The sequence below is a fragment of the Bombus impatiens genome, unplaced genomic scaffold (assembly GCF_000188095.3).
Source record: "Bombus impatiens unplaced genomic scaffold, BIMP_2.2 scf_0361, whole genome shotgun sequence".
NCBI lineage: Eukaryota > Metazoa > Arthropoda > Insecta > Hymenoptera > Apidae > Bombus > Bombus impatiens.
In genome coordinates, this window is record NT_176780.1 from 382,579 (window position 1) to 397,444 (window position 14,866).

General features: G+C 45.2%; 1 protein-coding gene across 3 annotated transcripts in view; it reads left to right on the forward strand.

Moving 5' to 3' along the window:
• The first annotated feature begins 6 nt into the window (after positions 1-6).
• Positions 7-14,866, forward strand: part of LOC100746615 (protein kinase C, brain isozyme) — a 24,298-nt gene continuing 9,438 nt past the window's right edge. The window contains exons 1-4 of one of the 3 annotated variants that reach the window (XM_003489660.3): positions 7-662; positions 9,015-9,046; positions 9,145-9,227; positions 11,468-11,579. In XM_003489660.3, the coding sequence (XP_003489708.1) occupies positions 463-662; positions 9,015-9,046; positions 9,145-9,227; positions 11,468-11,579 (427 nt within the window). In that variant the 5' untranslated portion in view covers positions 7-462. Of the gene's footprint in view, positions 663-9,008; positions 9,047-9,144; positions 9,228-11,467; positions 11,580-14,586; positions 14,696-14,866 lie in introns of those variants that run through there. The other 2 variants (XM_012385888.2, XM_012385889.3) reach the window with 2 other exon arrangements.

Genomic DNA, 14,866 nt, shown 5'->3' on the forward strand with positions numbered 1-14,866 from the left:
CGGTGACCGTCGGTCTCGACACGAGTTACCGTGACAAGTGCATTACTTATCGCACGTCGAGCGAGTACACATTGGACGCGCACGTCGAGCATTTCGACAACCGCGCAAACAAACGGCTTTTTCTCTTTCCTCGCTCCTCCGGTTTTCGTCTCTTTCTTCTCTACCGTACTCTTTCCCGACTTGTCCTCCCTTTCCCTGAGCGTTTCCCCGAGCGTTTCCCCGAGCGTTTCCCCGAGCATTCCTGTGGTTGTTGGCTCTCGCTCGGATAGCTTACTCTTCCCCAGCAAGGGTCGATTCGTATACGCGCGTGCATCTTTCGACTGACCTGTGACAGTCGAGGAGAAGCTGCCGCAGCTCCATACATCAAGGGAAGAGTGGCCTGAAAGTGTGCGAGCCACGATCAAACTTTCACAGATTTTTGCTCCGATCATTATCTAGGGGAATCGATTAGTTGACTGCACGATGGCGGACGATCAGGAAGCAAACAACACGTGTGAGGATTCCCTTGGGCCCGGCGACGCGAACACTGCATTCGCCAAAAAGATTAGGGGACGAAAAGGAGCTCTGAAGAAGAAGAATGTCTACGTCGTCAAAAATCATAGCTTCATGCCGCGCTTCTTCAAGCAACCGACCTTCTGTAGTCATTGCAAGGACTTTATATGGTGAGTCCTTTAAATCGTCTTTTTCTTTATCTCGTGTTCCATCCTTCTCTCGCGGTGTTCTCTGTCCTTACATCACCGCTCCACTTTTGTCTTCCCGCTCCTCTCCTTCTATCGATTCTCCTTTTCGCAATCGAATTTAATCTACGTACAATCGAATATCTGTCGCGTCTTGAGTTCCACTTGGAATGCGCGATTGTCTCTATTTTTCTCGTCTTTTTTTTCATCCTTCTCCTCTTTCCCTTTCCTCTCTTTTTCTCTCTCGTTTTCTCTTTCTTTCTGTTTCTGTCCTCGATGATACATAAATCCAGTGGCCGGTAGCTGCCGGTAGAGTAACTCGAGCAACGGTTAAACGGTCCGGCCTTGAGAATACTCGCGCTTCGTCTAAATTAGAAACGACGACCGAATGAGAGATCAATTTGAGCGCGGGATTTTCGAACGATTTCAAGCAATCCAGCATCCACGAAACGAGTCCTGCTTTGTCTCTTTCAAGCTGTATCGATTATGGCGCATCCGATAATTATGCTTATATTTTCCGTTGGTAAGATCGAGGAAAGTAGAATCACATCGAATATATGCGTCGGCAAGCAAAAACAATCGGCGATCGAAGCGATGACAAATCTTTGATCGACGATATTTCGTATTTGCTTAAGAAATATCGGATCGCGATTGTCCGATCTTCTCCGTATATTTTATACGATTTAGCGTACGATAGACGACGATACGTAATTAATTCGTTGTAAAGCGTCAGGTAAAAGAAGTTTACGGCATCGCATAACCCGGATGATATCTAACGAGTAACATTTACGTGCAGTTGAAACGGTTACAGGCATTGACGCACAATAGCGAGCGACCCAGTAACCAAACTAACTTGTTTCGCCGACATCGATTTTGCCGTTGAGAACGGACGCAACAGACGTTTCCGATCCAATTCTTCCATACCTTTTGTCGTTGCCTTCTTGCGGAAAAAGAAACGCGAAATGATGGAGAAGTCGTGCCGGTATCTTGCTTGGACTATCCCAACGATTCTCTTTTTTTCTTCGTGACGCTCCTATGCTCGCGCTTTCTTCCAATTTGATTCGGTTAAAAACATCGACGACGAATAATTCGGTTAAATTATTGCGTCAAATATGGTTAACCGTGATCCTACCCGTGATTCTTTTCGATCAACCGCGACGATCCGATATTGGACGCGATCCGATCCGATCCAATCGAATCCAAACCGATCTGATTCGATCCGGTCGTGTATAACCGGAATGTACGAGTCTACTTTGCTCGCCAGTGTTTGCTCTCATTTACGATCGACACTTGGATGTAACGTTCCGCCACCTTTTCTTCTCACGCTCGTTCGAACCTTGAACGATTGTCTTTCAAATATACGTCGATCGTATTTTTATTATGCAATATGCAGTTCGAATAAAGAAAGCCAACAGCGATAATGTTGTTATCGTTATTATTATTATTTATTACTCTATCCATACAGAATAGCGTTTGGGCATGACAATTGCATTTAACATACCGTTTAAATCTCAAACTCGACTCTAAAACCTTAAACCTAAGTGCAACGTATTACCATACCTTATCTGATCACATACAAAAGCAACGTATGTTCTCGAGCTTCTCTCGAGCAAAATAACAGATCATTTCTCGGATTTCGTTACCTAATAATGGAAGTGAAGCGTCTTTCCGAGGATTGACGAACCTACTCGCGGTTCACCGCAAGATTTATTTCACTGGCTTCTGTCTATTCGCGAATCACGTGTTGCGATCGCCAGTCGTAACGTATTTAAAACTATAAGTCGTTATCGAGTTGTGTGGTTTCGCGTGACGAACTTGCATTATCCGTCAGCAATGGTGAACACAAGCTCGCCATTCATTTCTAATTACATGCTTAGGTGTTCTTTGCCACACCGCCACACCGACGATACCGACTGATTTTATTTACGCGAAGCTATAACGCTGCACTCTTCTCTCCTTCAATTGCTCGCTACACGCTAACGAGAAGATAGAAGCACGAAGAAGAGAATGTGCCTCTTGTCGAGGAATCGGTTGCACAACGAGCGATGGTTGCGCGTCGATATACATATACATACACGCGTATACGGCGGTAGAGATGACGAATCACATACCAAACGATGCATTTGAGTTTCGTGAACCTTGAGATCGAGATGACGAAGCCAATCGACCACGATTCGTCTTCGACGCTGTGCAATCTTCGTCCACGGAAGAATAATACGCGCGATTCTAACGGAACATCGTAGATCGTGGACATCGTTGCGTATTCGTCTAAACATAGGAAGAGAGAAAAAAAAAAAGAATAAAGATAGATTGTACGATGCTAAAGAGGGTCAACGACGACCAAAAGACTTCCACTCGTTAAACAAAGGGATTGGCCCGTTCCCTTTGGATAAACATCGACTTGTCGATTTACAACCAATTGCTCGGAAGTATCTGCTTCCGACGTGGCTTGCTTCTGACAGGCCGATAAGTATACGACCGAGTTCAATGAAAAGGAAGCAAACGCGTTAGCTCCGTTGTCGAATTTCGAAAATTTCACCGCCAACGGTTATAACACGGATTCTAATCTCGTCTCCTTTTATTAAGCGGTCGAACGCAAATTGATCTTTGGCTCGAAAAATTGCGAATCCAGCGAATAGGCAGAAATATTAAGTTCGTCGTATGTTACTTTAAAGTTTAATGCTTTCGGCTTATCGATCGCATTGCATTGTAACGAAAGGAGAACAGCCTGTATCTACCTCGTCGGAATTCTCAAGCAACGCGACTATTATTTTTGGATCGTTGAAAACGCTCTTTATTTTAGAGATCGGTTACTTTTCGGCACTAGGAAGCTGGTTATCGAGACACCTAACAGTTCGATCGTGAAAAAATTGAATACTCGTTCGAACGGAAAACTTTGCTTTACTTTTGGCGTACTCGTTTTGTTCGTTTCTGCTCGTCTTTGCCTTTCGCTTAAACTCCCGTGTTTCTTATTTCGCGCGAGTAAGACGAACAAATATTTTGCACACGGAAGAACGCACTCTCGCATCGCTCAGAGTGATTTTCGTCGTTGGGTATCTTATCGGGTAATTTCTTTAAGCTCCTCGAACGACGTACGCGCGTCCCTCTTTCGCCGATCGATACTTTATCGATTTTAGACGTTTCCGCTTAGCGAATCAACAGACCATCCGATCGATTGGCTCTTTGTCGTATCAATTGTACCGTTTTACGATGTCGTATCGTTGAATACCTACGTAGTCGTTGATTAGACTGCACACGCGTGGTGCAGGCTTATCTCGTGGTACGTTTCGTATTTCGCGAAAATGCGAACACGATGTGCCGGTAAATGGACGTTACCGTTGCTACGAAACGAACGTTGCGATTTATTCGTACATTGGTTCACTCGTATTTGAGATTCGATGGAATATCAGGACACGGATTCCGACAATCCTGCCCATTCCTCGGAAATTCATGAGAATCCTGTCGCGTTGATCGTATCGGTGCGCCGCACACGCGCGTTGTGTCCACATACCTATCCAGTAGCTTTCAACTTCCATTTAATCATGATTTTATGGAATCGTGCTCGAAACGTATTCGAAGCTTGTTCATTTTGTCAACGAGTTGGTCGCGTAGTCGTGTCGCGTAGCGTCAGTTAAAACGACACGCGAAAAATAGAAAATTCTCTTTGAGAATTCTCGTAGGAGACTGGTCGCTACAATTTATCAACAATATTTTTCGCCGCCATCTATTTCACCGCGTTCGTAGGAATTCCGTAAGCACTGGAATCTAAAAAAGCACGTTCCGTGAAAGCGAGCGTGCTCTGGCCGAAGGCCAGCGTCTGTCAGCTGCCTGTTGAATTTTCCATCGAACGTTAAGGATCTCGTTCCGAATCTCTCGTGCATCGTTCGCAATACCAATACCAATACCAATCGATTCGGAAGAATTCATATTCATTTCTCGCAAATAAGACGTACGGAATCAGCGGATAGGAAAATTGATCGCGTCGCGGACAAATGACCGATCGCTGTTCGCCGCCAAACTAAGCATCGCGACTACAGCCGTTCGTCGTTGCGCAAAGGTTTCGTTGCGAAAAAGTACTCGCCACATCTATTTCGGACTAATAAATCCGGGATGAAAGACGAGAGGCGAGGATAAACGCGAGTACGCTGGACGCTTCGTTTGGGAATTTTTAGCGGTCCGTTGCGGTTCATTGCGGTCCATGCGGGGGAAGAGCGAGGCCAGGCAGGCTAGAAAATCGATGGGAACCGAGCGAACCCAATTAGCTTAGAACAAAAGGCTTTCGATGGATTCTCGCCTGGATCGGTAAGGTCGTCGTGAGTCTCGATGAGCCCAGGAAACCCGTCACGGTCCAAGAAGCACCTGCGGGTTAAGCGAATATACATAGATGCGATATCGCGATCGATTACCTTTTCTCGAGGAGAGACTATAAAACCTTACGTTTGTACGATTCCTCTGGCAATCGCCAATATGTACGTTCATTGGCAATTTTCCGATCGAGCTGCTCTTCTTATCCTTGTCCTTCCTTGTCGCTAGTCATATTTGTACGATCGTTTGCGTAGGAATGTTATATTAGAAGTTTATAGAAAACAGTGTGATAAATACGATATCGTCGCACTCACACGAAATCGAATATAATACCGCGTTTCGCGCATTCGTTTCGTATACTAATTCTACGACGCCACGACACAACGAAGCTCACACTTGATAAATTCAACTCTGACGGCATTTTCCACGCTCATTTTTCCCTTAACATACCTTGGTAACGCTCGCGACGCTCCTTGACAACGTTAACGTATCTTGACAACGCTAATAAACAATTACCCCTCGCGTCACGTCCTTCCCTTGACGTCACACTATCCCACATTTGCATATTAGACACGCGTCGCGTATGTATTTGCGCGCTTTCAAATTTCCCATAAATGCGTAAAAATCCGTCTATTCTATCATCAGCTTTGCTATCCTTCCCTTTGCTACCGGGACCTCGATTGATCGCATCGTCCGGTCAGAGTGGAAAATCGTATTCGAAACACGGTGAATTTTCATCGCGCGTTCCTCCTCTTTCACCGGATAGTCAGCAGGACGGAACTAACTCGTTCCCTCTCCACACTCTCTCTCTCTCTTTTTCTCCCTCTGTCTTTCATCCAGCTAACCCATATCGGCTTTCGCTTGAATATCCAGCTGATTCGACTAAAAAAATCGACAGCGCTGTACCGAGCGATGTTGTTCGTTCGTTTGGGACGAAACGAACGTCAAGCCAAACTCCTGCAGCGATAGCTGGTCGGAAGATTAACAGTATTTGGCGATCGTGTGTCGGAAGGTAGAGAGTATCGGGTAGAACACGGTGGCCGCCGGTGTGGTGCTCCCTTCCGGCTCCGTTACAGTGGTACACGAGTAGCGGATAGCCAAACCAGTCGACTAAATCGACCTTAATTTTCCAAAGGGCGGCTACTGACGATGTATCCCGCATCGAAAATAGAACCGATCTACTTGTTATTCCAGTTATAGTAACTTCCACGACATAGGCATGTATATCGTGCGTGTGTATACAATATATATACGTATATGCGTATGTATATCAAGTGTACGTACACGAAGTAGCAACGCTGATTGATGCGGCGACACTTAGAACGCTACGCAGCGTTCTATTTTTTCTTAATAGGGATTCGTTCCCGGACAAGATGTACGCGTTTCTCGATACGGCCAGGTTTCACGTTTAACGGATTTTATCACCGTGTTACGTAGCTTTAACGTGCGAAATCCAGTCTCTTTTATAGCGTTCGACGTACCTGCGGATCCACCGAGCGAATAAACTCTCATTTCTTACCGTGTAGTAAGTGATCGAAGCTCGTCGTTGAGCTCGCGGCACGGCATCGAGCCAATTGTCCAATGCATTCGTCGCATTTGCCACGCACGCCTTATCGATATCGATACGGCACAAACGCTATGAAAAGGAATATACGAGACTTAACGCTGCGACTACCGATAGTTAACACGAAGCTATTTCTACCAAAACCAGCGAAAATGACTGATCTTTGAAAGATACCTGATAACAGAATGCTTGTATATTTATTGATTTATTTCTTTCTTACAGAAGCTATTCCATTATTATTAATCCACCTGCGACTATGATCGACTTAAACGAGGGTCGACACAATTAGAAAATCGTAGAACCAGTCCCTTCCACTGCCGTGGTGTTTCCAGCGTTAGCATCTAGCGATCTAGCGATCGATCTGCAATTTTCTTTGTCGAGGTTATTCGATGTGTAAAGAGAGAAAACGCGTGGATAAATTGTAAGGCAGAAAATATATTTAAATAGAAGCGTAATTATAAGTAAGAATAGAATTTGAGCTGGTGCAGATCCGCACGCTAGCTGTGTTACCCAATAACTGAAAAACCCCGAAGCCGACGTCGCCTGTCTACCGTTTATGGTCTGTCTTCGTCGCAGTCTTTTGTCTACGCGCTGTCGATGGCTTCGGTGCTTGAGAAAACTAAAAAGACCAGATGTAGAGTTTTCTTAGAGGTGGTAATCGCTTCGACATTCTTGATATCATCGTATCGAAGGATACGCGGTAAAAATTTTGAAAACGTGTGGAGAGCCGTAGAAAACGAGGAAACTGGTTAATCGGGTTTCGATAATCGGATCGCAGTGTCCTTTTACACTTTGACGAGTACCGGTCATTTTGACCGCTATCAGGTACAAGTAGTTTCGATGCAAAATTATTTTCAGTTCGAATACACGAAAAACAAAATAAAATTCATTGTATTATTCTTTTAGTTATCGTTGCGGAATGAAGATATAACACGAGGTAGGAATTTTCGGATAAAATTGTAGAACCAGTCGATTTGACCGGTGTGGTAGTTCCAGTGTTAAGATTCGAAGGAAATGACAGGGAAGGGAAGCAGAATGAAGAAAATAGGGAAGAAAAGAAAGGAAAGAACTTGGGTTTGTTCGATTTTAAGACGCCGTTAGATACAACCGAATATCGTTTATTCGCAAACTAACGCGAACAGATCTCCGTTATTCCGGTAAAATAAACAAAGATTAATAAGACGGCGTGGAAAACGCAATTACGAAGAAAGCACACGGTTCTGAAATACGAAATGCCACTGTATAAGCATTTACGTGGATGTTGGTTCGATGTCGTTCACGTGCCCCGCTGTTAAGTGAACGATAGCCTTTAAGCTTCGAAGAAATGTAGGCTAATCTGGGATTTGTATCGATTTTTCTTCTTTCTTCCTTTTCCTTATTCCTTTCTTTTCGTATTCCACGTGTCCTTTCCGAACGTCTTCTTGTGTTTCATACACTTTCCACTTCTAATCCCTGATCCCTTCGTCAAAGTGGATAAAACGGACCAACTTGTCGCTATCTTTTTCTTCTTCGCTACCGTACGAGTTTCATTCTCGCGTTTCATCTCGCATTATCCTTTCGGTCGATCTGTCCTCGTCGCTTATCGTACGTAAGGTCGTTACGCTTTACGATCCGCCAATGATTCGCCCTTTGTTCGTTATCTTCGGTTCGAGCGACGCCTTTGAAACTGCGAACACGCGAATTCCGTTTGATCGCCGGCAATACGATACGCGTAATCGGAAGCTACGCTCACCCAAGTCTAGTCGTCTCGAATCGAAACCTTATTGGTATAGCAACGAAGCCTTGAAATCGAACGATTTGCTCGTTAAAGCTGTGTTAATCACTCACGGACCGGTATAGATGGTTACCGCGCGTTGCATCACTGGTAAATAAACGTTATACGTCCGGAAATGTACTTTGGATCGTCTCCCAAGATCCGACAAGTTCTCTTTCCTAGACACGCGTTCGTCCTGTTTAAGTTGAAGCTTCGCGGCTAATATCGAGACCTTGTTTACGTTGTTTGGCCAAGGTTTTAATATACGTGGTATAACGATTCGATAAAGTAGAATTCGTATCCTTTCTCGTTTCATTGAAATCGCCGATAATCGGGACAAAAAGATCTACTTTGAACGTTTATCGAAAGGTTTTTATACAGGTACTTTCTTATTTAACGGACTAACGTAGTAAAAGTGTACAGAGAGAACGGCTCGTTCGCACTTTGCTTTTGACAAGCCACCGAACGAAATGGATGCTGTTTCAATTGATCGAACATACAGAGACCTCGAACGCGTTTCCCCGTGCAGCACGAGACTCGTCAGTCCGTCGTACTACAAATAGTTGTTAGGTGCTTTGTTAGTCAGAAATAACAACTACAACAACAACAACAACAAGAACGAGAACAACAACAACAACAACAACAACTGGAACAACAGAGAAGGATGGAGCGTTCGATGAAAAAATTAATTTCACGACGAAAACTTTTGTTTCAGGGGCTTTGGAAAGCAAGGATACCAATGTCAAGGTAAGAACGTCCGAGGCTTCGACGCGATCGACCTCTTGTTCAGCCACGATTCGTCCCATGGAACAGCTTTGGCTCCATTTTTGCCGCTTGTGTTTCAGTCTGCAGTTTCGTCGTTCATAAACGATGTCACGAATACGTGACTTTCACGTGCCCTGGCGCCGACAAGGGAGCTGACTCGGACGTGAGTATCGACGAATTGCATATCTCGTTACACACGATTCTTTTCGTTTATTATTCTTCTTTCTCGAAGCAGTTTTATCGCGCCTTTCTCTCTTTCGTCCGAAGCCAAGGACGTTCTAAACGCGCTTCGTTTCGAAAGAAAAAAAGAAAAAAAAAAAAGAAAAGAAAAATATCGCAGTCGCGATTTTCACGCGATTCGATTAGCTCGCATACCCCGCAGCGTGTTACCTGAACCGCGTATACGATTCATGGGATCGGAGCGAATTTCAAGAATAGCAGAATACGGAAATTCTGGGAGCAAAGAAATGCGCGTGTGTTGCGCACGGGTGTCCACCACGGACTATTGTATTACGCCGAGACAGCTTGCAATTACGTTCTCTGTTTCTTCTTCTCTGTCTCTGTCTCTCTCTCTCTCTCTCTCTGTCTGTTTTATAATTCTAGCTCGCTTACAATCTCTGTCATCTAAATACGTGTTAATTAATAGCAGCAGCGTTAAACACGCGTAGAGGGCCGAGCATATATTGGTAGCCGCTGCGAAAAGTGGCGACCGGTTAAGGAAGGTCGGTTGCCGGATCGATATCGAGGTCGAGCTTTCCGTCGACCAAACGCGCGCGGATCGTATTTTTACAGTGTAATCGATTCGATGGATTCCGTATTTTAGCAGCTAATGAAATTCGTTCTATCGAGGAAAACTCGTGTTACCTAAACTTACTTATATCCAATGATAATAAAACGAAAGAAAGAAAGAAAGAAAGAAAGAAAGAAATACGCGTTTTACGTTACACGTCCGATAGAAACTGTAGATGAATTTATCTGGCGTTTAAATACACACGTCGATGTAATTGGAAGAAATGGACCAGAACGTAATTGCTTGCGCGTGTCGAGAAGAAGAGGAAGAAAGAGAGAAGGGTAACGAGCTAAAACGAATCGTCTAATAAACCGATAAATAAAGCCGTAACGCGACAATTAAAAGAACAAGGATGATCCTCGGCTGGAGCAAATAGGGAAAGGACACCCGGGGCTAAGAGCTATATATTTCTCCACGTTTTCTCGCACCGCGCACGATTGGCCTAAGCGTTTACTGCGCTTCGTTTAACCACGCTTGTAACACGGAATAATTATGCGGACGACTATAAGGAAATTCGTTGGCCCGGATCGTCTAAACGGGAACAACGCTCCCGACTCGTTGCGAGATCGCGACAAGCGAATCGGAAAATTCACCGCTCCCGTCGTCCTCCTGAGCCGACGCCTTCGAGAACAACCTGTCGAAGGATCGACGAGTCGCGAACGTTTTTCCAATCACTGCGGAAGGAAATGGTTTTTATTTACATTTGGGTATTCGAACTAAAACGATCAATGTCCTAGCGTCTTCCTTGGCCCTGGTGCTGATTTCCTTGTGCTTCTGTGCTTCGAAGATGACTCTTTCTCGAAACCCCTGATCCTCGTACGTCCTTGCAGATCGAATTACGGCACAATTTCCCTGAAGGCGATATCTTTGTCAGCCAACGAAAACGTACGGTCGATCGATCGACGGAGAAACTAAATTTCAAAATTGGCTGCGTTTTCACGTCGGTTAACTGACACGTCCGTGCGCGTAACGGTTACGAGTAACGGAGTCGTGCCAGGCAGAGTAATAATCGAGTTGGCGCTTTCGTAGTTTGAAAGCGAAGCATAACTTAGAGAACTTGATGGACCACAGCGCGGACGACACAGTGTGGCGCCTCGTGATAACACGTCACACGGAACCGTAGTGTCGCTTGTTCGTTTCAGCTGCGAAACTGGCTCGTTTCGCGGTTACCGCTGCCACCGATTCCGATGCTGTTCCACGCGACGGCTAGACGACCCGTTTCTAACTTCGACCAACGTACTACATAGCACCGGTTTATTTCGAACGACGCGCTACACGCCTCTGTCACTGACGAGCGCGTGCAAGCTTCGCGCAATGGAAATAAGCGCTGGAGCAGATGTTTCGAAACGAACGTGTCGCTGTCACGTGATCGTTCTCTTCGATATCGTTGCGATCACGTGCCCGTGGAAAGCCGAGCACCGCGTTTATTCGCTTACCAGGGAAATCGATTGCCACCGATATGTCTTATATCCTTTCTATTCGATCTCGATCCTGATTTTCATCCCGTAATCCCGATTACGATCCCGGCTGCAATCCCGATCACGATCATGATCCCTACGCCATGACCCGAGAGTCTGCGTGTGTGTGCACGGTGTAATGGTGTAATAACGCAGGACACGCGGACGAAGCACCAATTCAAGCAACACACCTACAACAGCCCCACCTTCTGTGACCACTGCGGTAGTCTTCTCTATGGTGTCATCCACCAGGGCATGAAGTGCCAAGGTATCATATTAAAAAACGAAAAAAGAAAAGAATGGAAAGAAAAAACGAGTACACGCAACCAGTCACACGCACACAGACACACGAAAAGAAAAAGGACACAGACACTATCGCACTTTATACTGACCGTACACATTTTGTCTATGGTCCACCGTTTGTTCGTGGTGTTGCTTTATCTTCGTCTTGTTTCCTCTGATCTTCTTCGTGTCTTTTGATCTTCTACTTTTTCTTCTTTTTCTTCTACTCTCTCGTTTTACTTTCCCTCTTCTTCTTCTTCTTCTTCTTCTTCTTCTACTACTACTACTACTATTACCATCACTGTTTCTTCTTCTTATTCCTCTTCCCGATGTTCGTACTTTGTAAATATTCTTTCGCAAAGCTTATCTCTGTCGCGCAAGAGTTTAACATAATCGTGCGTACGTAGCAGCCTGAACGCTCGCGAATGTCACAGAACAAGTTATCGTCGATGAGCGATGTATCGTTTTCGATCGGTTTTCTCGATCGCGCGCAAATCAATTTCTCCTTGGTGTTTCCCCGTTTCGGATATTACGATTCGCGGCAAGTTCTCACGTGGAAAGCCACGCGCGCACAACTCGATCGCTATTTGCGCCTTCGAACGACTACGTATTCGTTGACACTCGTATCCGCGTACGTTTATCTCTATGTGCGCACAGAAACGTGTACCTATTTACTTTTCACGGGACGGGGATAAAGAAGCGAAGAGAAGAATAGAAGAGAGACAGCGAGATACAGAAGAAAAGAAATGGAAAGCTAGGGGAGAGAGATACACGATGTACATACGTAACAGAGGATACGATTCGACTTTGGTTTACTTTTCTGTCCGCTTCTTTCTTTCCAGTTTCCGCTCTCTGTTTCCCTCGCCCCTTTGCTCTCCTTGCGATCGTCGTGGTGACCGATGATCCGGCGATGGGACAAAAATCGGTTTAACGAAATCTCATCAGACTCGTTTCGTTGACGTAGCAACCAACGGGAAACTATGAAAATATGGAAACGTGGAAACGGCGTAGGTACATACCCATCGCTGGACGAATCCTGTCTTTTTCACACACGACTTGTCTTTTCTCTTTTGAAATTTAATGTGTGTGCGCGTGAAACGTTTCCTTCCCACTTACACCTTTAAACCTTTTCACACTTCTCCTCGTTCTACTTTTCACGATGTGTGTGTGTGTGTGTGTGCACAGACTTTGATGTTCGTATACATATGTATAATAGTTACACGCAATATTTAGCTTGGCCTTTTAGACGTCGAAGCTTGATATTTGCGTTACTTTGTTACATCTACGATCTTCTCTCGTAGTTGTCGGTGTTTCTCGAGATAGGCAAAATTGTGAATTCGAGGATGACGCGACCACTTTGAATGCACGAAGATCGCAAAGAACTCGCGATAGAAATAGCGAAAAGTAATAGTTTTCGAGCCGGCCGCCGCGCCAGGTTGCTCGTAAAATTTCGAGTAGAATCGGATAGTAGCCAGCAGCGTGAAAGAACGAACGATAATATTAATTATGGTTTAGACGATAGAAAGGGAACGCGTGATTTCCATCATGCTGTGAATAACATCATCGACTCTGAGCTTCCACCGAGTAAAGGCGATCTTCGATCCTCTACGATATTATACATATGATACATTACGTTTTACTTGTTATATTTTTGTAAATAACTCTTCTATTTTGTACAGATTGTCTCTATGCATTCTGTGTCTTTCCGCTTCTACGTGTTTTTTTTCGGATAATCCGATGTCCCGCACACTTTATACGTTGATCTATGCCGCATCATGTGTCACCGCAATTCGTGTTCTATAATGTACATACGTGTGATTTCTGTGGCGCGTCCCTCTTTTCCCTTACGCCCCTTTCCGCGAGATACGCGCGAAATCGGATGAATCGACATTCCTTTCCACCGTGTAATTTCCACTTTTCTATTTTATCGACGAGCCATGCGTAGAAATAACGAGAAATAAAAGGTAGAAATAACGAGAGGAAAAGTCGCAAGGAGACTTGCAGGCTCCATGCATACGGTATGGAACGTGTTTGGCGCCAAGAGAGTAAAAGAGAAGGAGCGTAGTAGGGGGCGGGCTGAATTGGAAGAAGAGCGGCGTGGAAACGAATTAAACGCTCGAGACTACCGGGGTCGGGAGAAAAGCCTGGAAAATCGAGGCAAAGGAGCGGGCCGCGTTAGTGCCCGAAAGACGGCAAAGGCCTACTTTGCTTCTCGCTTCCCTCGCTCTTCCTCTTCCCATCTTTCTCTCCGTTAGCTGGATCCCATCTTACTCACGGGCTAGTCCATTTCAGCTCGTCCTAGCCTCCCCTTCGGCCCATCAGCCCGACCGACCAAGCGGCCGCCCACCCTCCTACTGGGATTCTTCCATTTTTTCTTTCTCATTGTACGGAAACAAAGAAGAAAAAGAGACAAATTCAATTTCGCGTAGCAAACCGTAACCTTAACTGGGTTCCGAGTGAACGTTACCGAGCGACTAGCTGGCTATCTTTATCGCGACAAGGATTCCTTCCCGACAAATAGGTTTACACCGGTGGCAAACCACGTTCCTCCCTTCGCTCGAATCGAAAAAGACGTTAAAATGGCTTTTCCGTAAACCGTCTCCGATTAAATTTCAGATTAAATCGAGAGAGCGGTTGATTCGACCAACCACTGAGACGGACGCAGCAACACCTTTGTACTTTCAATTTCGGCCATCCTTTCTCTTCGTAGACTTTGTTCAGCAGCTTCGACCGGAATCCGAACGCGTCTAATCGTAGCGAAAAGCGAGAACCGGGAAACCATCTCTTTTTATTTTTTTTTTTTTTTTTGATCGACAAAACGATCGCCGAATTAGCTTCGAGCGACTAAATCGGTAAACGCGATAATGGCAGTTTCGGTCGAGCTTACGCGATAGAGACGAAGTAGCGAGGATTCGGCTGGTATCGCTCGGAATCAGAGCATCAGATCACAATGAAGGACCGGGCTTTCCCGGGCCGCTATTTCTTGTTCCCAGATGAGCACCGCACACAAATGGGAGGTTTTCACGTACCTGACGCCAACCTTCTGCGACCACTGCGGCTCGATGCTTCACGGTATCGCGCATCAGGGACTTAAATGTTCAGGTAGTTAACAAACATTCAAATCAAACAAACTCAGTCCGCAATACATTCCACGAAGCGGCTAGATTTCGCACTCGTTTATCTCTTCACGTAGTTATCTTCGGTATAACGTACAAGTTCGCATTCGTCTAGATTCGAGTAGAAACAGCTGCTACCGGCATATCTACCCTCCGT